Here is a 24297-nt window from a genome sequence, read left to right as displayed (position 1 = left end):
GGATAGATACCACTAGTGCCTCATCGTGTGGGAAGTCGATGCCATCGACATCTTGCTCGATGAAGCCAACGATGGGTCTAAGTTGGGTGTTGACTACTTGGACCTGTGAGACTAATAGAGCATGCTGGATCTTCCTCTTCTTGGAGTTGTTGGTGGCCCCCCAAGTGCTTAGACTCGGTGAAAATGCCATTGATCTGACTTGTCTTGGTTGGTAGTTTTTCGTTCGCGTTTGCGTTTCTTCTAGGTTGCGTTGCTGGCTTGTCCAAGTATCTATCGACCTTGCCTTCTTTTACCAGCTTCTCTAGGTAATTCCTCCAAGTGTAGCAGTTGTCGGTTGTGTGATCGGGACCTCGATGGAATGCGTAGTACTTGGTGTGGTCTAACTTGGAGGTATCTCCCTTTGATTGCTTCGACAACTTGAACCATGATTCGGTCTTGATGTCGCGGAGAATTTAGTGGATCGAGATCAAGAACTTATAGTAGTTATTGGGCATCAGGCCTCTTTTAGTTGGGGATCAGTGTGGATGCAAATTTCTGCCTCCCTCTTCTTGGACAAAATTGCACCTACAAAACAATTAATACCTTTGGTCGAAGAACCTCTGATGCCAAAGTTAGAATTTGAGGAACAGTGTTTAGAGAATTTGAAGAATTTTGCAAGAGTGTTGAACTTAGGTTTTTGGAGAAAATGGGATATATTTATAGGGGTGTGGCCGGCCTCTTTGGGAGAGATGGGGACCGGCCACTTGGGTGGTTTTTTGGGTGTGATTCACAATTTATTAGCTAATTGATAAATTAATTGGGTAATAAATCAATTAATTAGCTAATTAATATAATTTGAAAGAAATAATTTAGGAGTTACCTTGTAGGGAGGATTTGATGAGGATGGTTAAAATAGGTTTTGAATAATTACCTATTTTGATCACTTTTAACCTTGATTGAATTGTGATTATCCACTGCTTGCGCGCAGAAGCTTCAGTGTGCCTTGAGGGTAATTTTTTCCTTTTTACCCAAGAGTCCACGTGTTGCCTCCATAATTTTCTTGATTATTTTTTACTCCACAATCGGTCATTGCGCTTGGCCTCTTGCCTGCTTTTGTTGTTATACTGCTTCCCGTCCTCCTTCTTTTGAGCTACTGCCTATTCTTTTTTAGGTTGCTCAGGTGCCTTGTCTGCTCACCGAGCCTCGTCCCAAAGTGCATTCTTCTCTGCCAGAGCGAATGAGTCTGCTAAAGTTAGATTTTCTTTCATGATCAATTCTCCGAATAGCGGGTAATCCGATGGGAGTCTTTTTTGGAAGGCTGGGCTTGCTATTGAGTCATTGCAACTATCTTCACCTTCTCTGCTTTGAACGTTTTCACGTAGTCACGGAGCGACTCTTTTGGGTTCTTCTTGACGTTGAACAAATGGTTCGACTTCTTTTTTATCGACCGATAGGATGAATATTCTTTGGTGAAAACCAAAGAAAGTTCATCGAAACTCCAGATGGATTTTGGCAGCAGAATGTGGAACCAATCTTTACTTCGTCTTGTAAAGTGGTGGCGAATATCTTGCACAAGAGGGCGTCGTTGTTCCGATAAAGGATCATCGTGTTGCAGTAGTGCTTTAGATGCCTCTTCAGGTCTCCATCTCCTTTGAAATATGTGAAATGTGGCATGCTGAACTTGCATGGAGGCTCTACCTACTCAATCTCATCCATAAAGGGTGACTTGCTTATGTTGGTCATGTTTCTTCGGAGCACCTCATCCGTAACTTCATTGCGTTGAACACTGCGCAATCATTCGGTCAGGAGCTTTTCTACTTCTTCCTGAATTTTCCTTTGCTGGGTAGCGGAGGTCTCGTCTGTCTTTGGTCATGATTTACTGGTCTAAGCTGTTTTTCAATGTACTCGGCTCATCTATGTTGCGGTTGCGGTGCATGTGGTATGTTCATAGTAGACAAGCAAATCATTCGTAGGCTGTCGGTTGAACTTGAACTGGATTGAGTAATTGCTTTTCTCCGTCCATCATGCTACCTACCCCGATGTGAGGTGGAGGATGCTCCTTGCAGGCCTAGCCACAAATGAACACTTTGTTTGGAAGGTTGCGCATGTTGATTATCAAAGTATGGCCCTAACCGTGAACATATGCTCGTCTGTGGGCCTAACCGAGAGTGCATGCTCCTCCGCACGCTAAGACAAGAGTATACGCTATCTTGGGGGCCCAGTCGAGAGTGTACACTGCCAGAACGCTCGATTAGTGGCTGGTCGAGTGGCAGCTTACCAGGACGTTGTTGGAGAGGTTTGTCGTCTGCCCTTGTCCTACTTCGAGACACCTCTGTGGATGCAAATTTTCTCCTCCTCGATTTTGGACGATTTTACACCTACAAAACAACTAGCACCTTAGGTTAAGGCCAAAAGCCTCACGCGCCCACGATGAATGGGGGGCTTTGGCCGAAGAACCTTCGATGCCAAAGTTAGAATTTTAGAGAGAAATAGTGTTTAGAGTATTTGAGATTTTTTGTAAGAGAATTGGAATGATCTTTTGGTGAAAATGGGAATCTATTTATAGGGATAGGGGTGGCCGGCCTAGCTAGGGTTTTTGTGTTTGATTTAGGTTTAATTAGCCAATTTATTTGGCTATTAAACATAAAATGATGTTTTGGTGGCTTTTGGAATTAATTGGCTAGTTAATTAGGGTAATTAAAAAGGGAAAATAGTGGAAAAGGTGGAGAATAACATGGTTTACTTTTCTTGATGGGATTGGCCGGCCACTTTAGTAGTTTTAGGTTTGGATGGGTGTTTCAATTGATAATTAAGGGATTGATTAGGTAATTAATCCCTTAATTAGTCAATTATTATGATTTTAGGAAATATGAAAGGAATAAGTATATTATTTAGCTAATTGATTAGCTAAATAATGAAATGGGAAATATATGAATAAATTAGGTTTTAAGTTGATACCTATTTTGGGCACTTTTGACTTGGTTGAGGGATAATTGCCTGCTGCTTGGGCGTAGGAATCCCGGTATGCCTCAAGGGTAGTTTTGTCTTCTTTTGTCAAAAATCCACGTGTTGCCTTGTGATTGTTTTTGGCTCCACAACCTTGTCTGGGGCACACTACCCTTGTCCAAGATATTACAATCCTTCTTTGATTCATGTTTTAGTTTAGGCATGTTGATTTAATGTCAATCCTTTCGTTGCTCCACCGTATCACAAGATTAAACTTGCTTCAAAGACACCAAATCCAAGCAATACTCAACCTTTGTTGCATTAACCACCTTTGTCAACATGTAAGCTACATTATCCTCTGTAGCAACCTTCTTGAGATGAATCTCACGTTCAGCTATCACTTCTCTCACAAAATGATATCGTACGTCAATGTGCTTAGTCCTAGTATGATGTACTTGATATGCAAAGTAAATGGCCCTTTAGCTGTCACAATATACATCCAACTTATGTTGTTCCACACCTAAGTCTCATAACAACCCTAAAGTCCAAATTGTTTCTCTGATAGCTTTAACGATTGCCATGTATTCTACTTATATGTTTGATAGCGCCACCATTGGTTGTAGTCTTGTAGTATTGATCTCCAACATATAAGACCCTTTGCCATAGTAAACACATACCTTGTTGTTGATCTTTTCTTGTCTAAATCACCTGGAAAATCTGAGTCCACATATACAACTGAGAACTTATCAATTCCTTCATCACTTCTTTAAAAAACAAATACCTATATCCCTCGTTCCATGTAAATACCTTAGTATCCACTTACCAGCATTCCAATGCTCTCTTCTAGGATTATGCATGAACCTACTAACAATTCCAATTGCGTGTGCAATATCAGGACGAGTACACAGTATCACATACATTAATATTCCAACCAAATTAGCATATGGAACACCTTCTATCTTCATCTTTTCTTCATCAATTTTGGGACATTGTTGACTACTCAACTTGAAGTGAGCACCCAATGGAATTTCCTCAGACTTACTGTCTTTTGTTACTCTAAACTTTTGAAACAACTTCTTAAGATATTGCTACTGAGACAAACACACCAAACCTTTATGTTTATCCCTTATGATCTCTATTCCCAATATTTTCTTCGCTTCACTGAGATCCTTTATTTCGAACTCCCTTTTCATTTGTTCCTTTAAATTTTCTAGCTCTAAAATATTGCTTAAGACTACGAGCATGTTGTCTACATAGATTAAGTACACAAACGAACCATCTTTCAACTTCTTATGATAAACACAGTGATCATATTGACTTCTTGTATAGTTTTGACCCTTCATAAACTTGTCAAATCTTAAATACCACTGCTTGGGTGACTGCTTCAAACCATAAAGAGATTTTATGAGCTTACAAACCAAACTTTATTTGCCTTTCTCTTGGTACCCCTCAAATTGTCTCATATAAATCTCTTCATCCAAATTACCAAGAAGGAATGCAATCTTCACGTCTAGTTGTAGCAATTCAAGGTTGAATTGTGCAACTAAGGCAAGCAATATTTGAATGGAGGAGTGCTTAACCACAGGAGAAAAGCTCTCATTGCAATCTATTCCCTTCTTTTGAGCATATCATTTATCAACTAGCCTAGCTTTAAACCTTACTAAGATCTTGTCATCCACTTCATCCTTCTTTGCATAAACCCATTTGCAGCCAATTACTTTCCTTCCTCTAGGCAGCTCCATCAATTCCCAAGTCTTATTCGTGTGAAAGGATAGCATCTATCATTCCATTTACTCTCTTCTTCACTATTTGCTTCTACTTCAAAACTAGTGGGAATTTCAACCTCTATTACTGGGAATGCATATACCATGCAGGCAATGTCATCCTTGTATCTCGCAGATAAGGATAATTCTCTTTTTCCCTTCCTTTTGGCTAATGCAATCATCTTGCATCTTGAATTCTTCTCGTGGTGTTTTCCTCTTCGTGCTCACTCTCTTCATGTTCAAGTTGATCACCATGTCTTTCTTTTTCCACAACTTCCTCACTTGGCTATGAATTCACGATTACTTGTTCCCCAAGCTCCACCATCTGAACATCTTCCTTTAATTTTATATGACTTTCATCGAATGTCACATCTCTACTCACTATAATCTTGTTCAGCTTGGGACACTAAAGTCAATAACCTTTCACACCACTATTGAATCCCATAAACACAACTCTCTTGGCTTGTGGATCCAGTTTGTTTTCCTTCACATGAAAGTAAGCATTGTATCCAAACACTCATAGCTTGTCGTAGTCCTGAGTTAGTTCTCCATACTACACTTTAATGAATGTTCTTCCCTCCAATGTTGCTAATGGTAGACGATTAAGCACATGACATGCATAGCTCAAAGCTTCTGTCCAAAATCTCTTTGGTAGCTTTGCTTGAGATAGCATGCAACAAACTTTCTCAATTTAGTCTTTCTACAATCCCATTCTGTTGTGGAATATGTTTAACAATGAAATGTCGAGGAAATCTCTTAAATTTTACACACCTTAAAGAAAGGATCAGAGGTATATTTCCCTATATTGTCAATTCTCAATGTCTTAGTCTTCTTTCCAGTCTTGTTCTCCACCATGTTCTTCGATTCCAAGAAGATGTCAAAGACTTCATCCTTTCGTTTCATCATATATACATCCATGATCTGCGAGAGTAATCATTGATAAAAGATACAAACCATCTCTTTCCACCTAAAGAATCATTCTTTGCAAGCCCCCAAACATCAGAGTGAACATAGTCCAAAATTCCTTTCGTTTGATTAATTGCTAAGCCATATTTCACCTTTGTTTGTTTGCCAAGAACACAGTGCTCACAAAACTCTATCTTTCCAATCTTTTCCTTTTAAGCACACTTGCTTGATCAATCCTTGCAATGTTTTTTCTCCTACATGTCCCAACCTTATGTGCCATAATATAGACAAGTCACCTTTATCACTTTGCACTTTATCAGCTACCAAAGCCACTCCATTCTCCAAAGTCTTTCCTTGTAGCATATAAAGAAAACCATTTCGAGACCCTTTCATTATGACAAGTGCTTCTTTAGAAACTTTGAGCACGTTGTTATCAGAGTACAACTTGTAGCCTTGTGACTCGAGAGTGCTTAGTGAGATCAAATTTTTCTTTAGATTTAGGACATACCTTACCATGCAATTCTTGAATTACACCACCACGATGCTTGATCCTGATGCTTCCAACTCCTTAAGTTGTACATCCATGTACACAGTTCCATTCATAACTTTGAAGCTTGAAAACCAATGCCTTTGAGAAGTCATGTGATGAGTACAACCTGTGTCGAGTACCCACTTGTTCATATAATCCACAATACTCGATGTAGTTAGGGCATAGATAAATTTCTCATCCTCGACTTCAACCGTATTTGCTTCTTAATCATCTTTCTTCTTTCCTTTAGTGTTTTCATTGATCTTAGGGTAGTCCTTCTTCCAGTGTCCTTTCTCATGAAAAAAGGCACACTCATCCTTGTCTAGAACTTCCTATTCTTCAAGACTCCTCTAGTACAAGACCAACTGTTTTTCATGTCCAAGCCTTTCGTTTTTTTGGATCTCCCTCTCACCATCAAAGCTTCAGAGTCATTCCTTTCTTGCCCGTCAAGATGTCTAACCTCATGATTCATAAGAGCATTTGAGATTTCATCGTACTTAATTATTTCCCTAACATAAATCCAAGTAGTAACAAAGGGCTCATAGGATTTAGGCAATGAGTTCATCAGGATCAAAACCTTGTCTTGATCCTTGATTATCTATCTCTTCAAGATTTGCCAATTCAACTAGAAGCTTGTTAAACTCTTCTAGATGGTCGATCATCTTCGTGCCCTCTCTGTACTAGAACTTGTACAACTTGCTCTTGAGATGCAGTCGATTCTCTGCACTCTTCTTCATATATTTTGTCTCCAATGCAGCCTACAATTCCTTCACAGAAGTTATGTTCATCACACCATACTTCTGTTGCTTTCCCAAGCATTGTCGAATTGTAGAACATGCATGAGCATTTAATCTTTCCCATTCTTCTTTCTTCATTAACAATGACATATCTCCTAACACAACAACCAAACCTTGTTGTACTAGGACATCTCGAACCTCACACTGTCACATGGCAAAGTTGTTCGTTCCATCAAATTTCTCAATTTCAAACCTAGCACTCTGAACTGTCATCTTGGTACCACTAGTACCAAACTTTTCTTCAACATCATCACCACTGGTGGAATCACCAGTCTTCGTCATTGCTTGGTAGTTACAACCCACATAAGAACCTAAGCTCTAGATACCATTTGTTGTGAACTAGACCAAAAACAATCAAGCAATAAACAAAACACAAAACAATTTCAGAGTTCATGCAATATAGGAGTACCTCTATAACAATGGAAGCTTTATTGGTAACCGACAAATACAAGAGAACTCACAAACACAAAGTGTTCTCTCGTACATAAACTAATGTCTCTCAAACTCTCCTCTTCTAAACCCCATCCCACAACCATCTATTTATACTAATAGATGTCGTGGGTTTTACACAAAGTCCCTAGAATACAGGAAACCAAATCATATACTAAAACCGAATCTCAACCAAGCTAAGAAACATATATAGTGATATCTCACATACTAGATATCCCAATCCTTCTTTGATTCTTGTTTTAGTTTAGGCATATGTTGATTTAATGCTAAATCCAACTATGCACATCTCAGTTTTACATTAATTTGAACTCTTATGTATCTGCTTCACCTGGGTTGTCGCTTTTTATTGCATTTTGCAGCCATTAATGTCTTTCCATTCCTTGTTTGTGCCGTTTTACCCGTTTCATTTTATACGATAATTTATCCTGAAGAAAACTAGGAACTGCTTATCATGTAGTTGCTAATTTTACATCCTCTGCCACCCCCAAAATTGACATGCGCATGCTTTGAAACAAAGATTTAATTCAAGATTATCAAATGCATTAAACAAAAGAGGGTAAAAAGGACCCTGTACATACAACGAATACATTTACAAGTGTAAAAAATCTATGAACTCCAATTTCAGGCTACCATGGATTTCCTCCTCTTCTGATAGCTTGACCCTTACGTCAGCAATATTTTAGCGTGATACGCCTGCCATTTTTATTATTATTTTTTTTTTTTTTTTTTTTTTTTGGACAAACGGTGGTGTTAATAGTTTGTTGTTAGAGGGAGAGAAATAGGTGGGGATGGAACTCGAACCACAGCGTATAGGTGTGGTTTGCCTACTATGACAAGTAGAGATATCGTAGAAATTACAGTTCTGCGTCACTGTCACTGTCATCAAGCATATTTGATTCTGTCTCACTTTCACCGTCATCGAACATAGTTAATCCTGCCTCACTCTCACCGTCATCAGGGATAGTTCCCCCCACAGGCGAGTCTTCATCATCACTCATTTCGGAATTATACACATCTTCACTCAAGACACCAGATTCAAATCCTTGGCGCCTTACAACTATAGTCTTGACCCTCTTCTCAAAATCTTCATCCGTGCAGGCCAGCATGTAGCGTAGTTTTAAATTAATACAATTCTCTGTCAGAACCTTGTGCCTCGGAATAATTCGGCCCTCGAGGGAGTAACTGAAAAACCTGGACAAGATCTCATTACGGTCAACGTCAATAGTAGAGAAGGAACACGAGAAATTATTACAAAAAGTTAATAGCAAGGTGAAAAGAAAAGCTTAAATTTGAATTCCAAAAGCTTGATGCTTTCACCTTGGAAACTCAATGAGGGCTTTCATAGGGCGAACCATAGTTCTCCTCAAGTAACGGTACTTTGGACGGAGAACATCTATATTGTATCGCAGCAGCATGGGAAAATCAGCAATCATCTCACCTAAAACTCCATGATGTATGCCAAGTGATCGAAAATATTTCACATTAACCTCGAGCTTTTTCACAATGTTGCATCCTAAGAGCTCTGGTCCCAAAGCTATAACCTTTCCAATATCTCTCTCACTAACTCCAGCTTTGGTCATCAAGAATATGACCTGTATAATATTCCAGTAACATGTTACTCTTTTAATTAAAAACTGAACCTGGATATTAAGGGCCCGTTCGATAACCGCTTCGTTTTTAGTTGATATTTTTGTTGGGATTAGTGAGGAAATAAAAGAGAGAAAAGAGGGATGAGCAAAGGTGGAGGAAAGGTGGGGCAAAGGACGTGAACTGTACATAGAAGTTTACACAAAGTGCAAACTAAAACTAAACCATTTTTTGTAGGTTTTCTTTTCTGGTTTTTTTTGTTTCCTACCTTCTAATTTCTTTCTTCCTCCACCTTTATCCACCCTACTTCGCTCCTCTTTCTCCATATACATTCCCTCTATCTTTTAAGAAAAATGAAAAGCAAAAACTAAAATGAAGGCTATCAAACGGGCCATAAATATTTATCATGAACCAACATAAAGTAAAAGTCCAACCAGTGTAATCAGTTTCAACATGGAGCACTGAGATATACTTTGAAAAGTTACCACACCAAATAAGATTCAAATCACACATCTTTCAAGCATATATCAGTAATAATCATAAGTTTCTCCTACCAAATGTGGTTGAATGGGTCCTGTCAAAACCTTTAAAAACAAAACGAGAGCCTTAAGTCCTTCTCATCACAGCTATCTGATTTATTGATACTAACTGTTTCATGAATACTATCTGTAACAATCTCCAGGCTTTTCTCAAGTACACCAAAGCCGATGAAGCAATTGAACAATTAGCAGTTTCTGACAAACAAAACTAATATAACTGTGAATTTAGTTACCGTGCCTATATATTAAGCTCAGAATTTAGGTTGATCCATTCAATCCCATGACCTGATTTTAATTTATTATTTTTATGGCTTCGAAGTTAACCCATGCACCTAATAGAATGGAACCTGAATCCACCCTCACTTTAACCAGCTTACTACAACAAGAAGGACAAGTTTCCGTGCTAAACTATTAGAAATCAACTGATTGATTTTTCTGATACAGAAAGATATATTATTGTGTGCATGCATGTGCACATATGGTGTGTGTTCAAGAGCCATTAATACAAATAAATTACCACATAAACTCAAAGGAATGATAGGAAACAGCAACAGAACTTGAATGAGAAAAGAACGAACCACTGGCCGAATTTTCTTGTAGAGGCTGTATGTTAGCAAGGGAGGAAACTTAACAAGCATTTTGCCTATGGCATCATCTCGAATGCCTATGTCCTGAAAAAACTTTACCTGCATGTAGGAAAATAAACGTCAAGATCATCAAATGTGTGGTTTGCCTATTTACTACTTAGCATTAACCTATTATGCATAGAGTTCATAAACAATTGACAGAACTATATAGTAGTCAAGGAACATGGATTCCTAAAACAGGATCCGGTGGAAGGTAAAGAAATGTAAAGAAGAATTCAGCTAGATTAGATAGTTTCAGGTTAGTTTCATGATATATAGGCATCAACAACAAAGTTCAAGCGCAAGAAGTGTGGCATACCTTTGGCACAATGGTTTTCCCATAATCAACACAGAAAATTATTGGTTTAATGGTAAGCATTCTCCTCATACCATCACGGGTTATGCCATGGTAATACAAATACTTAACTAGAGGCTTCCATCTTTCCTCAATGCTACAACCCATCAGGTGTGGCCTAAATGCTAGCAATTTGCCAACGTCCTCAGTACTAAGACCAAACTCCTTCAAATAGTTAACCTGGATAAACAAGAGCAGCATCTCACTACATGTATATGCAAATCAGTAAGCTCAGTTTTTATTTTATTTTATTTCTGTATATATATATCAATACACCCAAACCATGAAACTGGTATGCAATTTACTCCACATTCTTCTGACACAAACCCTAAAGCCCATGTCAGTCATGTCATGATACTTTGGAATAGTATGATACTATACGAGTTCAATTTTCAATCAATCAATGATCAGCAGAAGGAGTCGGCTACCTTTTGGTTCATCTCAACAAGAGTATAGTAGCCAAGTACCCTGGGAAAATCAAAGACCATTGTGCCAAAATCCTTTTCATTGATACCCATTTCAAAGTAAAACCCCGCACGAGCTTTCACTTCTTCTAAACTGTAGGACAAGAGTTGCGGGCATCGGCTCATGACACAACCCATCCAATCCCTCTTAACTCCATTGCTCTCCAAATACTCAACAATCTCATCCAACTCTTCATTGCTGCGCTCCAGAAAATGATCTCCAGCTTTCACAAGCGCAACCCCAATAAACCTCCCCTTAACATGAATGGACTTCAACCACACCGCAAGACGTCTAATCGAGCCAATGTCTCCCTTTGACAAGCATATGAGCTTCCCAATTTGGGGATATGAAAGTGAGTTATGCTTCAACCACCTATACAATCCAATTCCGTTAACCAAATTGTGGACAAATAAATCCCTTTAAATCCAGAAATTTCAATCTCTTTGTTTCTTACTAACTAATAGCTCATGGAAATTGAAAACTCCAAAGGAAAAGAGTAAAGCTTTTGATAATACCTAATGCAGGGCACAACTTCGGAGTCTTCAATGACAATTTTGGCGCGAAAATTGAAGGTGGAATCTGAGAACTCCGGCGAGCGTTTCATGGCTGCTGCTTCGACCATGACGTAGTCAAGGAAGTCGGTCAAGGTCTCGGTCAGATTGGTGGCATATGTGATTCCAAATTTGCCCTTGGTCCTCATAACCTCCTTTAAAATCTCTGCCGTGACCTTCCGGCGAATCTCCAGAGCCCGCATTATCATCCGGTGCTCGTCGTCGTCGTCACAAAAGGAATCGTGGGAGGATGAGTCGAGGGAGATGGAGCCAGGGAACTGAGGAGTACGTTTGCGGAGGAGGGAGCGTTCCAGGAGCTTGGATTTGTCGTCGGGAGGGGGAGGAGGAGAGGGATGGTGAGAGTTAGGGTTAGGGTTGGGAAAGTGGGAGAGGCGTTGGAGGAGGAGGGCGGTGGATTTGGAGTTGTGTTTGCGGATAGTGAGGTCTGGGGGGTCATGATTGTGGTCGGGGTGTGAGGAGGCGGCCGCGGAGGGGAAAGCTTTCGGGAGGTGGAGGTGGAGGTGAGATTGGTGATGGTGGAAGGGAAGTGGAGTAGTCAGTTGAGTGAGTGGAGAAGAAACCGCCATTTTTGCTGCACCACAGCATCCCATGTGGATTATAGGATATGCATCTGGACCGATGCCGGGGTGGGCATGAAAAGTCAATGAGTCAAAAATCGAACCGGACTGTTCAAAACGGTTTTGGTTTCGGTTTCGAATGAACAAGAATGGGCAGGAACCAAACCGAACCATTTGATTAATAATAAATAAATAAATTATATATATACACATGTAATGGTATAATAGGTTGAAAAATTAGTTTTACCAAGTTGCAAAGTAGTGGATCATATCTCAATTATGACTCACTCACTTCACCCTCACCTCACTCACACGGCCTCACCCCTCACATCCCCATTCCCCTATTTCACACAGCCGACCCTCACTCATGGCCTCTCATCCAAAAATATCAGCGATTCCTCAGGCAGCCCACAACCTCAATCCTCTGCGACAACCCTCATCCTCCCTCATTTATGACAACTCACGACTCTTCGTCCTCCGTCCTGCCTCCTTAGTATTTTCTCTATCTTTTCTCATATTTGAGATTAGGAATATAGTTGAGTTCCACTAGTTTTCCATTCTTTTTTACTTGCACTATATATGTGTGATTAACATTGTTTAATTGAGTCATATGACTCCTATCTTGCAGATGGGTTCCTTGTCGGTGTCATGAGTAAAGGTACATAACATGATTTGTTCCCCTTTTTTTGTTCCATATAAGTTAGATCCTTCTCTTAGTTTGACATAAGAGTTCGGGCACTGGCACTGTCTTCAACAAAACCTATTTTTTTTTCCTTTTCTATTTTTTAATTTGATTTGAGGGTTAATTTGTAGTTTTTTTTTTTTAATAAATATTTTGTACTTTGTCAATAGACTTGCAAGCCAACTCTTAATTCTTAATTCATCACAGAATCCTTGTGGAATGAAGGACATTTACCTAGATCAGTGAAGGTAGAAGATTGGGATAGGGATAGAGATCGTGAAAGGGATGATGGGGTTAAAGATAAACAAGAGATGGCATGTGTTTGACATTTACTTGATATTGCCATCCTGATTCTAAGACCAACAACCCCAAAACGAATTATCTAATAGTATTTTTATGGTTTCCTCCTTACTTGGTATGTATATTCCTTTTTGCATCGTTATTGTTATGTCTTTGTAAAGCAATCTCTGGTCACTCATGACTTATTTAGTTGCATTTGCAATAAGTCTTATATGAAGGAAGCTTCTATTATGTTGCAAAAGATAGCAGTTGTACAAATTTGTACTCAAAATTGGTTGATTGAAATAACATCTCAATTTTAGACGACAAGACAATATTGGAAGATATAGAGTTTTATGAAGCACTTGAAACATGTATGAATATTTATTTTTCATTACTTTGTTTTTGTTTTTTTCTCTTGTTTTGTTGCATGCTTGCTTTCTTATTTTTTAATGAGTTCTGATTTTTATATGTTCTAGAAAAAAGGAATGGTGGCACATCTAACAGTGGAGATTCATAAACTATTTAGTCCTAACTTATCACCTTTTACTAGTGATAGTATGTATATGTAACTTTAATTTTTTAGCACCTTCCTTACTAATTTGAGCTGTAAGATATATAATTTTGAATTCAACGAATAAGAAATATATAATTAATTGATACATGAAGGAGATCATATGGGATAGTTAAATTGTTTGAGATCATGTTTTGTATAGCTAGTATAATGAATACAAATTACATGGTGCTCAAAACTTTGTCGACCAATTGCTCTTAGCACAGGATTGTAAGTACTATACCTATAAATGTTTGGTGTTTTTAGTTTAATTTATGTTAAGGATACTTAAAAAATCACATCATGTAGCCTTACTAGTCCTCACTCTAAAGAATAGCTAGGTTATGAGACTCAGGCATGACTTTAAGATTACTGCTAAATCCCTATTCTCAAACTCCGTAACTTATTATCCTCAAGATACATTCTTATGTTTATGTAAATTTGGTGACCTCAACCTTTTAAAACTGGGGAAGCCCATGCTTGCAAGTTGTTTGATTCTGTTTGCTCTCTAAAATAAGTTGTTTGATTTGATTATATGTTGTTTGATTGTGTACAAGAGCTGTTGTTTGAAAAAGAATCTGCCACTACCAAGGACATTTGGATTTTTGTTTTTGCTTGTTGTTGCTGCCAATATCAAGAGACCAATGCATATTTCCTTTAATGCTATTTGAATATTTCTTTTTGCTTGCTGTTACTATTGCTGCCAATATCAGGAGACCAATTTCAGGAGACTAATGCTGCTTAAGTTCGTCATTTTTTTGTTTATTAACTGACTAACCAATGCATATTTCTTTTAGTTGTCTCTTTTTGTTGACTTGGTGCCACTACCAAAGACATTTGCATTAAAAAAGATATGTGTTGGATGCAACTTCATATAATCAATTTTAGAAGATGTATTTGAATGCATGATGATTTGATGTTCAAATAATTTAGTATTCGAAACCGTTGTCACATTCCCGCCCGGACTCGACTCTGTCATAGTACGATATTGTCCGATTTGGGCTCCAGCCACGCCCTCACGGTTTTATTTCTGGGAACTCACTCGAGAACTTCCTAGTGGGTCACCTATCCTGGGATTGCTCTCACGCGAACTCGCTTAACTTCGAAGTTTCGATGGAACCCGAAGCCAGTGAGCTCCCAAAATGCCTCGTGCTAGGTAGAGATGGGAATATACATATAAGGCTTACAAGATCCACTCCCCTGAGCGATGTGGGATGTGACAACCGTAAACTGGCAAGAACCAAATCAAAACCAGTGTAGACCGAACCGTACTGTTCTTGTAATAAATTTAAGTGGAACCACATCGAACTGAACCATTGATATTTTTCAGTTACGGTTCCAATTTAGGGGTGGAAACGCACCGTGCCCACCCCTAGACTGATGGGCTACCCAGTTTTCTAAGGCACTTTCACCCCTAGCCATCTCAAATTTTAATTTCTAAACTCATCTCAACTTACTCCAACCATTGGGGCAAATATGAGTTAAAACGTAAAACTCATTTATGTGGCAAATTTAGCCTAAGATTCCCCCTAGGTTAGTAGGGTTGGCCCACCATATGTGTAATTTTTTTATTGTATCCAATGGCTAAGATCTAATTTAATCAAATTCAAAGGTAAAAAAACTCTAACGGTCCAAATTTAAATCCAATGGCTAAATTAATTAAAAAAATATTTTATGTGTTTCATATTCTTTCATGTTCCATGACACACCCCGATCCGGAGGATCCAGGTGTGCTGGCCGTCACGTGGGCGTGACGTAACCATAAGCACAACACGAAAGCGGAAAAGCAACATAAATCAACAGAATTTCAAACCAAATTCAACATAACCACATACGGACATAACCGGACGAGTTTACAAGTAAACACATAAGTTCAGAGCATAGGTTATCTGCAGTCAAGTAGGACTAAAATAAGAATACATCACCCTCAGGTGAGTCCTACATGTCCCAAATCTGTCAGAAAGCCGGAAAGGACCTCGTGAGCCAACCACCGCTAAACTAGAACCTGGAGGGGCGCAAAACAAAATGAGTGGGTCAGTAAAACAAATTAGTTTTCCAAAACAGTTCATAAAACAATTATATCCCCTCGCCGTAAAAACCTGTATACTTTCCCAGAAATATATATAACCATATAAAATCTCAAAACTTAAGTCTCAAATCTTTAACATTTTCAAGAAAACATGCCATGACATAAATCAAAATATAAATCAGGTGAAATAAGGAATCAATCGGAGACCCTGCAGTTGGTCCTATACGATTAATTCAATAGCTCAAATCCCACTAAGCCGGAGTCACCACAGTGACCTATACGGCCCTACTCTGCACATCACTCGGAACTACGTAAGGTAGTCTATACGATGAAAGGTGTAAAAATACGCTCTAGTGCTTCTCTCATCATATCATCAGCGCGCATAACTAAGGTCACCCACTAGTCGGAATCACGCCTAGTGATCTGTACGACTAGCATGTCGGAACCCTCACATGGTCTGTACGACATCCACCTACTTGGATCCAAGGCGAGCGTGCGGTGTGGTGAATAAAATAAGCACTAACACCTAGGGTGCAGATTATGAGCTCAACACATCTCAACAACAACAATTCAATGAATAAATGAACTCACCTGACTTACCTGTGCCTCCACAGCACCATGCAACATGTATGCATCATATATCAATCATATAACTCATGTGAAATTCACCTTTTTCCAAATAATTCTATGCATGGCATTTTAAAAACGTATTTTCATATAAACATTTTTCTGGGAAAAACAGTAGTATATAGGTAATACGAAAACAAAACTGCCCACTCACTGATAAGTCGACGGGTCGTAACCCCCGTGGCGTCCCTGGATGCGGTCGTCCTCGGGATACGTCTCACCTATATGCGAAACAACTATAAAAACATTAATTTTAAGCATATCACCAATAATTCGAAATAACTTCTCATACGATGCTCAATTTTGGTATATGAATATACCACATCGACCTACTCGACGTCACGAGCGTCGAGAAATTTTTAGAAAAATTTTTGGAAGCCCCACGCGCCCCCACGCGCCACACGTGGCACGGGTCCACGCGCTGGCCACGCGCAGCACGTGCAGCGCACGTGTCGTCTTCTTCGCAGGTCTCGCCGGACTGGTTCTCCGGTGGCCGGACTCCGGCCGAACTCCGGCCGATTTTCAAACTCACTATTCTCCTTCGTTTTTCACCCATTTTCTTCGTATTTTATACCGAATTGAAGCCCTAAGAGTGTACAATCACGTTGGACTAGTTTTAGGGCCTAAAAACTACGAAATCTCACCTTGCAAAAACCAAAGATTCGGCCAAACTTGAAACCTACGATCCCGACGTCCAAAACTCTCCAACGAACGTCCCCGAGCTTCCTTAGAACCTCCTAAAGCTCACTACAAGCTTGAAATCTCCTGAAACACAACATTTTACGTTCGCATGAACAGTACCTCAAAAATGGAGGTTCGGGATCTAAGTGAAATCGAAGGTTTCACTTCCTAAAACTAGTACCAATGAACTCAGGACGACGAAAGGATGAAGATGCATACCTTATTTGCCTCGATCCGTCGAGTTTTGAAGGGTTTTGGTGGTGGTCCGTACGATATGGGTGTGTTTGGGTGTGAGGTCGAGAGAGAGAGAGAGACTGAGAGAGTGATCGAGAGGGAGGAGAGAAAGGGACTGATCTTGTGTGGTCAAACCAATCCACACCATCCAAAATCTCTCTTAAGTCCCTAACCACAAAAATATAAAATCAACTTCCAAAATATTTCTAACTTAAACAACTTCTTAAAAGTTTAGGGACCAAACATTTTCAAAACGTAATACACCCATACCTTGATACCTGACAAGGGCATTTTTGTCCTTTCACATTCCCGCCAAAAGTACCTCCGGGACGGGCTGTGACAATCTCCCCTCCTTATAGAATTTCGTCCCCGAAATTCCCATAACCAAATCATAATTCAATACTCGTAGAATAATCTTGGGTACATCTCTCTCATCCGGTCTTCCGTCTCCCAAGTAGCTTCCTCCACAGAATGATTTCTCCACAACACCTTCACCAAACTCACCGTCTTGTTCCTTAGAACCTTGTCCTTCCAATCCAATATTGTGATTGGTTCCTCATCATAAGTCAAATCCGGATTAATCTCTAACGGTTGATGAGGGATCACATGAGAAGGATCAGAAATATAATGCCGAAGCATAGAGACATGGAACACATTATGGACCTTAGATAACTCCGGAGGCAGTTCCAACCGGTAGGCAACTTCACCAACTCTTTCAGTGATCACATAAGGTCCAATATATCTCGGACTTAGCTTTCCTCTTTTCCCAAATCGTACCACACCTCTCCAAGGCGACAATTTCAAGAATACCCAATCACCCACATCATACACTCGATCAGTAGTATGCCGATCCGCTAAACTCTTATGTCGATCCTGGGCTGCTTTCAGGTTTGATTTAATTACCTGAACATTTTGAGTCGTCTCATCCACGATCTCAGGGCCTTCTAATACCCGTTCACCAACCTCAGACCAACACAATGGCGTTCGACACGCCCTACCATAAAGTGCCTCGAATGGGGACATACCAATGCTCGAGTGAAAACTGTTATTATAAGCAAACTCCATTAAGTCCAGACGATCATGCCAAGAATCACCAAATTGTAATACCGAAGATCTCAACATATCTTCCAACGTCTGAATGGTCCTCTCTGATTGCCCATCAGTTTGAGGATGATAAGCTGTGCTATACAGTAATTGAGTACCCAGAGCTTCCTGAAAAGCCACCCAAAATTTAGAAGTAAACCTCGGGTCTCGATCGGAGATAATATTTACTGGGACTCCATGATACTTGACAATCTTCGAAATAAACAACTTAGCCAATTTATTCAGAGGGTATTTCTCCCTCACTGGAATGAAATGCGCAGACTTGGTGAGTCGATCCACAATCACCCAAATACCATCAAATCCATTTCGCGTACGAGGAAGTTTATACACGAAATCCATGGTTATATTTTCCCATTTCCACTGGGGAACGGGAAGTGGTTGCATTCGCCCAAAGGGCTTCTTCCTTTCTGCTTTCACTTGCTGGCAAATAATACACCTGCTCACATATTCTGCAATTTCTCTTTTCATACCCGGCCAATAATAAAATGGTCGAATGGTATGATACATTTTTGTTCCTCCCGGATGCATCGCATAAGCTGAACAATGTGCTTCATCCAGAATTTCCTTCTTCAATTCCTCATTATTCGGAACATACATTCTGTTTTCTTGCATGAGCATACCATCTGATTCCCGAATTCTGAGGTCTTTCTTTTTCCCTTCACTTCTTAACTGAACCAACTCCTGAATTTCTTCATTCACCATCTGAACTGCAAGAATACGATCCACCAAAACTGGCCTGACTTGAAAACTAGCAAGAAAAGCTCCACCTTGATTCTCCCACTCCAATCTTACTCCAGTTGCCCTCAGTTCAGCAAGAAGAGGAACACGACTAGCATATAGGGCATTAAGTCTACCTTGAGGTTTCCTACTCAGCGCATCCGCTACTACATTAGCACGACCTGGATGGTATTCAATAGAACAATCATAATCACTTAACAATTCCATCCACCTTCGCTGACGAAGATTAAGATCATGCTGAGTAAACAAATATTGAAGACTCTTGTGATCAGTGAAGATCTTACACTTCTCACCATACAAATAATGCCTCCAAATTTTTAAAGCAAAAACAATTGCTGCCAATTCAAGATCGTGAGTAGGATAGTTCCTTTCATGATTTTTCAACTGCCTAGAAGCATATGCAATCACCTTATTATGCTGCATCAAAACACATCCCAAACCATTTAATGAAGCATCACTATATATCTCAAAATTACCGCTATCGTCGGGAAGTACCAACACCGGTGCATGAGTGAGGCAATACTTTAATTGCTGAAAACTCCGCTCACAATTCTCATCCCACTCAAATTTAACATCCTTCCTGGTCAACTTTGTCAACGGTAAAGCAATCATAGAGAAATCCTGAACGAACCGTCGATAATAACCTGCTAAGCCAAGAAAACTTCGTACCTCCGTGACGGTTCGAGGTTGCTCCCAATTCTCCACTGCTGCAATCTTTTGAGGATCAACTTGAATACCTTGAGCTGATACAACATGCCCCAAAAATGCCACTTCAGTCAACCAAAACTGACATTTACTGAACTTGGCATACAACTGATGCTCCCTTAATTTCCTTAACACCAAATTAAGGTGTCGGATATGATCTGCTTGGGACTTAGAGTATACCAGAATATCATCAATAAAAACAATAACAAATTTATCAAGATATTTCTGGAATACCTCATTCATTAATCTCATAAAAGCTGCAGGTGCATTAGTCAACCCAAACGGCATAACCGAAAATTCATAATGTCCGTACCGAGTTCGGAAAGCCGTCTTAGGTACATCATCTTCTTTAATCTTCAATTGATAATACCCAGATCTCAAATCAATCTTAGAAAATACACACGCACCTTTCAGCTGATCGAACAAATCATCAATGCGAGGCAATGGATAACGGTTTTTAATCGTTACCCGGTTCAATTGTCTATAATCAATACACAATCGAAGAGTTCCATCCTTCTTCTTCACAAATAATACTGGGGCACCCCAAGGTGAAGAACTAGGTTGAATAAAACCTTTATCAAGTAATTCTTGCAACTGGATTTTTAATTCCCTCAACTCAGCAGGAGCCATTCTATAAGGAGTCAGAGATATAGGGTCCGTACCTGGAAGCAAATCAATAGAGAATTCCACCTCTCTGTCTGGCGGCAATCCCGGCAAATCATCAGGGAAAACATCCGGATAATGTCTGACCACACCAACTTCTTCTATACTAGTAGGAGCAACATCATTTAATACCACATGTGCCAAATATCCCTGACAACCCTTCGATAATAATTTCCTCGCCCTTATGGCAGAAATAACTCCATGTCTCACCCCACTTCTCTCGCCCTCAAAAGTAACCTCGGGTAATCCAGGACGATAAAAAGTAACTGATTTACCATAACAATCAATATGGGCACGATTATGGTGTAACCAATCGGCCCCTAAAATCACATCAAAATCCACAATATCTAACGGAATAAGATCAGCGGACATAATCACGCCCTCAACCATCACTGGACACCCCAGATACACACTATCCACAATACATTTATCTCCTCTAGGCATGGCAAACTCTAAATCAAATCCTAGAGGTGAAGGGTGAGGTTGGGTTATTTGAGCAAACGTATGAGAAATCACAGAGTGCGTAGCACCACAATCAATCAAAACCTTAGCAAAATGACCAAGAACATTCAACGTACCCATAATCAAGTCTGGATGGTTCTGAGCCTCCTGCAAAGAAATATGATTAATTCGCCCTTGAGCCTGCTGTCGTCCACCTCGGCCTCTATTGCCCTGATTACCTCGTCCCTGAGGATTACGTCCCTGGCCTGGCTGACTAGGCTGCCTGGATGATCCTGCACCACCAGTAGCAACTTCCCCCTGACGGGGCTGGCCTCCCTGATGCCACTGCGATCCACCAGCTGGCATAGAGGAATAAGAAGAATAACCTCTAAAATCCTGAGAATACCCTGCCTGAGGATAAGGCTCCTGAGAATACTGATAAGGTCCGGAAGCATACGGAGCAGCATCCCCCTGATAGTGGTAGGCACCACCACGACTCGGCTGGCCATAACCACCCGGTCCAAAACTCTGCTGAACTGGTGTTGGAGGTGGCATATTAGTCTGCTGCGGTCTCTGCTGACCCTGGGGGCACTGAGAAGCCCGATGTCCCATCTGCCCACACGTAAAACAAGCCCCAGAACCTCTCCTACACTCACCATGGTGACGGGAGTTACAACGGCGGCACCATGGAGCGCCAGATCCACCAGCATCCCTCTGACCCTGAAATCTGGGTCCACCAGAAAATCTTCCACCACCTCTCCTCGGGCCAGTAAAACTATATCCCCCACTAGAAGAACTCGAACTCGCTCCACTCTTCTTAAAACTCTGAGTCTGTCGAGGTCCAGGAATAGAAATACCCTTACCTTTGTCATTCTTCTTCTGACCCTCATTCTTGTCCTCGTCATCCTCACTGTCAGGGAGATTATCAGAGTCCTCCATCCTAACCAGAATCTCGAAATATTCATGATAATCAGCGCAGGGGAGTGCATTGGCAAAGGTACGCCACTTCTTCTTAGATCCCAACTTGAAACGTCGAAGCATCTCTCCCTGATTACCAGCTGTATCAGTGTCATAGCGAGACAAATCAGTAAATTTTCTATAATATTCATGTGCCGACATATTTCTCTGTTTCAACCTGGTGAATTCCTGCTTCTTACGGTCAATATACTCAGGAGGAACGAATCTCTTCATAAAATGCTCCTTGAATACTTTCCAGTCGGCTGCCGTCTCAGGTGACATGTACCTAGCCTGATTTATCCACCATGCTGCTGGTTCACGACCCAAAAACCAAGTGGTGGTCTCCACCCACCTATTAGCAGGGAGATTCCCCTGACTCTGCATCACCTGGAAAGTTTTCTCAATATGATCAAGCCATTTCTCTGCCCCCTCATGACTTTCATTACCCATAAACCGATCTAACTTCAAGTTGTACATGGTCTCCAGAGGTGTCCTCGGAGGAGGGGGAGGACGAATCACATTCTGTAAAGCCTGGGCCATCGCTTCCCCTAACTGAGTAATATCCGGAAAATTAGATTCAGAAGTACGGCGGGACTCCCTACGCTCTCTACGAGGCGGCATGATTCTGACAGAAAACATCAAAAGATCGTTAAGACATTAACAAATTTACAGGACTGCAACCTAAGCTCTGATACCAAACTGACACACCCCGATCCGGAGGATCCAGGTGTGCTGGCCATCACGTGGGCGTGACGTAACCATAAGCACAACACGGAAGCGGAAAAGCAACATAAATCAACAGAATTTCAAACCAAATTCAACATAACCACATACGGACATAACCGGACGAGTTTACAAGTAAACACATAAGTTCAGAGCATAGGTTATCTGCAGTCAAGTAGGACTAAAATAAGAATACATCACCCTCAGGTGAGTCCTACATGTCCCAAATCTGTCAGAAAGCCGGAAAGGACCTCGTGAGCCAACCACCGCTAAACTAGAACCTGGAGGGGCGCAAAACAAAATGAGTGAGTCAGTAAAACAAATTAGTTTTCCAAAACAGTTCATAAAACAATTATATCCCCTCGCCGTAAAAACCTGTATACTTTCCCAGAAATATATATAACCATATAAAATCTCAAAACTTAAGTCTCAAATCTTTAACATTTTCAAGAAAACATGCCATGACATAAATCAAAATATAAATCAGGTGAAATAAGGAATCAATCGGAGACCCTGCAGTTGGTCCTATACGATTAATTCAATAGCTCAAATCCCACTAAGCCGGAGTCACCACAGTGACCTATACGGCCCTACTCTGCACATCACTCGGAACTACGTAAGGTAGTCTATACGATGAAAGGTGTAAAAATACGCTCTAGTGCTTCTCTCATCATATCATCAGCGCGCATAACTAAGGTCACCCACTAGTCGGAATCACGCCTAGTGATCTGTACGACTAGCATGTCGGAACCCTCACATGGTCTGTACGACATCCACCTACTTGGATCCAAGGCGAGCGTGCGGTGTGGTGAATAAAATAAGCACTAACACCTAGGGTGCAGATTATGAGCTCAACACATCTCAACAACAACAATTCAATGAATAAATGAACTCACCTGACTTACCTGTGCCTCCACAGCACCATGCAACATGTATGCATCATATATCAATCATATAACTCATGTGAAATTCACCTTTTTCCAAATAATTCTATGCATGGCATTTTAAAAACGTATTTTCATATAAACATTTTTCTGGGAAAAACAGTAGTATATAGGTAATACGAAAACAAAACTGCCCACTCACTGATAAGTCGACGGGTCGTAACCCCCGTGGCGTCCCTGGATGCGGTCGTCCTCGGGATACGTCTCACCTATATGCGAAACAACTATAAAAACATTAATTTTAAGCATATCACCAATAATTCGAAATAACTTCTCATACGATGCTCAATTTTGGTATATGAATATACCACATCGACCTACTCGACGTCACGAGCGTCGAGAAATTTTTAGAAAAATTTTTGGAAGCCCCACGCGCCCCCACGCGCCACACGTGGCACGGGTCCACGCGCTGGCCACGCGCAGCACGTGCAGCGCACGTGTCGTCTTCTTCGCAGGTCTCGCCGGACTGGTTCTCCGGTGGCCGGACTCCGGCCGAACTCCGGCCGATTTTCAAACTCACTATTCTCCTTCGTTTTTCACCCATTTTCTTCGTATTTTATACCGAATTGAAGCCCTAAGAGTGTACAATCACGTTGGACTAGTTTTAGGGCCTAAAAACTACGAAATCTCACCTTGCAAAAACCAAAGATTCGGCCAAACTTGAAACCTACGATCCCGACGTCCAAAACTCTCCAACGAACGTCCCCGAGCTTCCTTAGAACCTCCTAAAGCTCACTACAAGCTTGAAATCTCCTGAAACACAACATTTTACGTTCGCATGAACAGTACCTCAAAAATGGAGGTTCGGGATCTAAGTGAAATCGAAGGTTTCACTTCCTAAAACTAGTACCAATGAACTCAGGACG

At 40.6% G+C, this 24297-nt stretch overlaps 2 protein-coding genes and 3 long non-coding RNA genes across 5 annotated transcripts; 1 reads left to right on the top strand and 4 right to left on the bottom strand.

Annotated features, from left to right (window-relative positions):
* Positions 1 to 7888: 7888 nt before the first annotated feature.
* Positions 7889 to 12205, bottom strand: LOC103430817 (transcription termination factor MTERF2, chloroplastic). Its single transcript, XM_008368959.4, has 6 exons — positions 11458 to 12205; positions 10906 to 11314; positions 10442 to 10657; positions 10075 to 10182; positions 8688 to 8962; positions 7889 to 8561 (listed from the first exon to the last, which is right to left on the bottom strand). The coding sequence occupies exons 1-6, from the start codon at positions 12102 to 12104 to the stop codon at positions 8225 to 8227; spliced, it is 1992 nt and encodes a 663-aa protein (XP_008367181.1). The 5' UTR covers positions 12105 to 12205; the 3' UTR covers positions 7889 to 8224.
* A 196-nt stretch (positions 12206 to 12401) lies between these two features.
* On the top strand, positions 12402 to 13415 carry LOC114824787 (uncharacterized). Its single transcript, XR_003773081.2, has 3 exons — positions 12402 to 12564; positions 12700 to 12729; positions 12961 to 13415. It is a non-coding gene; the product is annotated as an uncharacterized lncRNA (long non-coding RNA).
* Positions 13416 to 15390: 1975 nt separating this feature from the next.
* LOC139195899 (uncharacterized) lies at positions 15391 to 17079 on the bottom strand. The gene is made up of 3 exons (XR_011580971.1): positions 16886 to 17079; positions 16396 to 16462; positions 15391 to 15590 (listed from the first exon to the last, which is right to left on the bottom strand). It is a non-coding gene; the product is annotated as an uncharacterized lncRNA (long non-coding RNA).
* A 378-nt stretch (positions 17080 to 17457) lies between these two features.
* LOC139196062 (uncharacterized) lies at positions 17458 to 22385 on the bottom strand. The gene is made up of 4 exons (XM_070821726.1): positions 20945 to 22385; positions 19884 to 20830; positions 18359 to 19415; positions 17458 to 17684 (listed from the first exon to the last, which is right to left on the bottom strand). Exons 1-4 carry the CDS (start codon positions 22383 to 22385, stop codon positions 17458 to 17460), a joined length of 3672 nt encoding a protein of 1223 aa, XP_070677827.1.
* Positions 22386 to 22568: 183 nt separating this feature from the next.
* Positions 22569 to 24257, bottom strand: LOC139195898 (uncharacterized). The gene is made up of 3 exons (XR_011580970.1): positions 24064 to 24257; positions 23574 to 23640; positions 22569 to 22768 (listed from the first exon to the last, which is right to left on the bottom strand). It is a non-coding gene; the product is annotated as an uncharacterized lncRNA (long non-coding RNA).
* Positions 24258 to 24297: the final 40 nt, after the last annotated feature.

This window comes from Malus domestica, chromosome 05 (genome assembly GCF_042453785.1).
Source record: "Malus domestica chromosome 05, GDT2T_hap1".
In the NCBI taxonomy this organism is placed as follows: domain Eukaryota; kingdom Viridiplantae; phylum Streptophyta; class Magnoliopsida; order Rosales; family Rosaceae; genus Malus; species Malus domestica.
This window is presented reverse-complemented; position numbering and strand designations above follow the sequence as displayed.

Bases quoted from the DNA above. Each gene is read 5' to 3' on its own strand.
- LOC139196062 (XM_070821726.1), bottom strand. From the start codon at position 22,385: ATGCCGCCTCGTAGAGAGCGTAGGGAGTCCCGCCGTACTTCTGAATCT. The intron at 19,416-19,883 runs GTATACTCTAAG...GTTTTGATGCAG, and splicing joins TTTTTATTGATGATATTCTG to CATAATAAGGTGATTGCATA. The intron at 17,685-18,358 runs GTACTCAATTAC...TTGGATTGGAAG, and splicing joins GGCTTTTCAGGAAGCTCTGG to GACAAGGTTCTAAGGAACAA.
- LOC103430817 (XM_008368959.4), bottom strand. From the start codon at position 12,104: ATGGGATGCTGTGGTGCAGCAAAAATGGCGGTTTCTTCTCCACTCACT. The intron at 11,315-11,457 runs GTATTATCAAAA...TGGATTGTATAG, and splicing joins GAAGTTGTGCCCTGCATTAG to GTGGTTGAAGCATAACTCAC. The intron at 8,963-10,074 runs GTTCGTTCTTTT...AATATTATACAG, and splicing joins ACAAGAAAATTCGGCCAGTG to GTCATATTCTTGATGACCAA.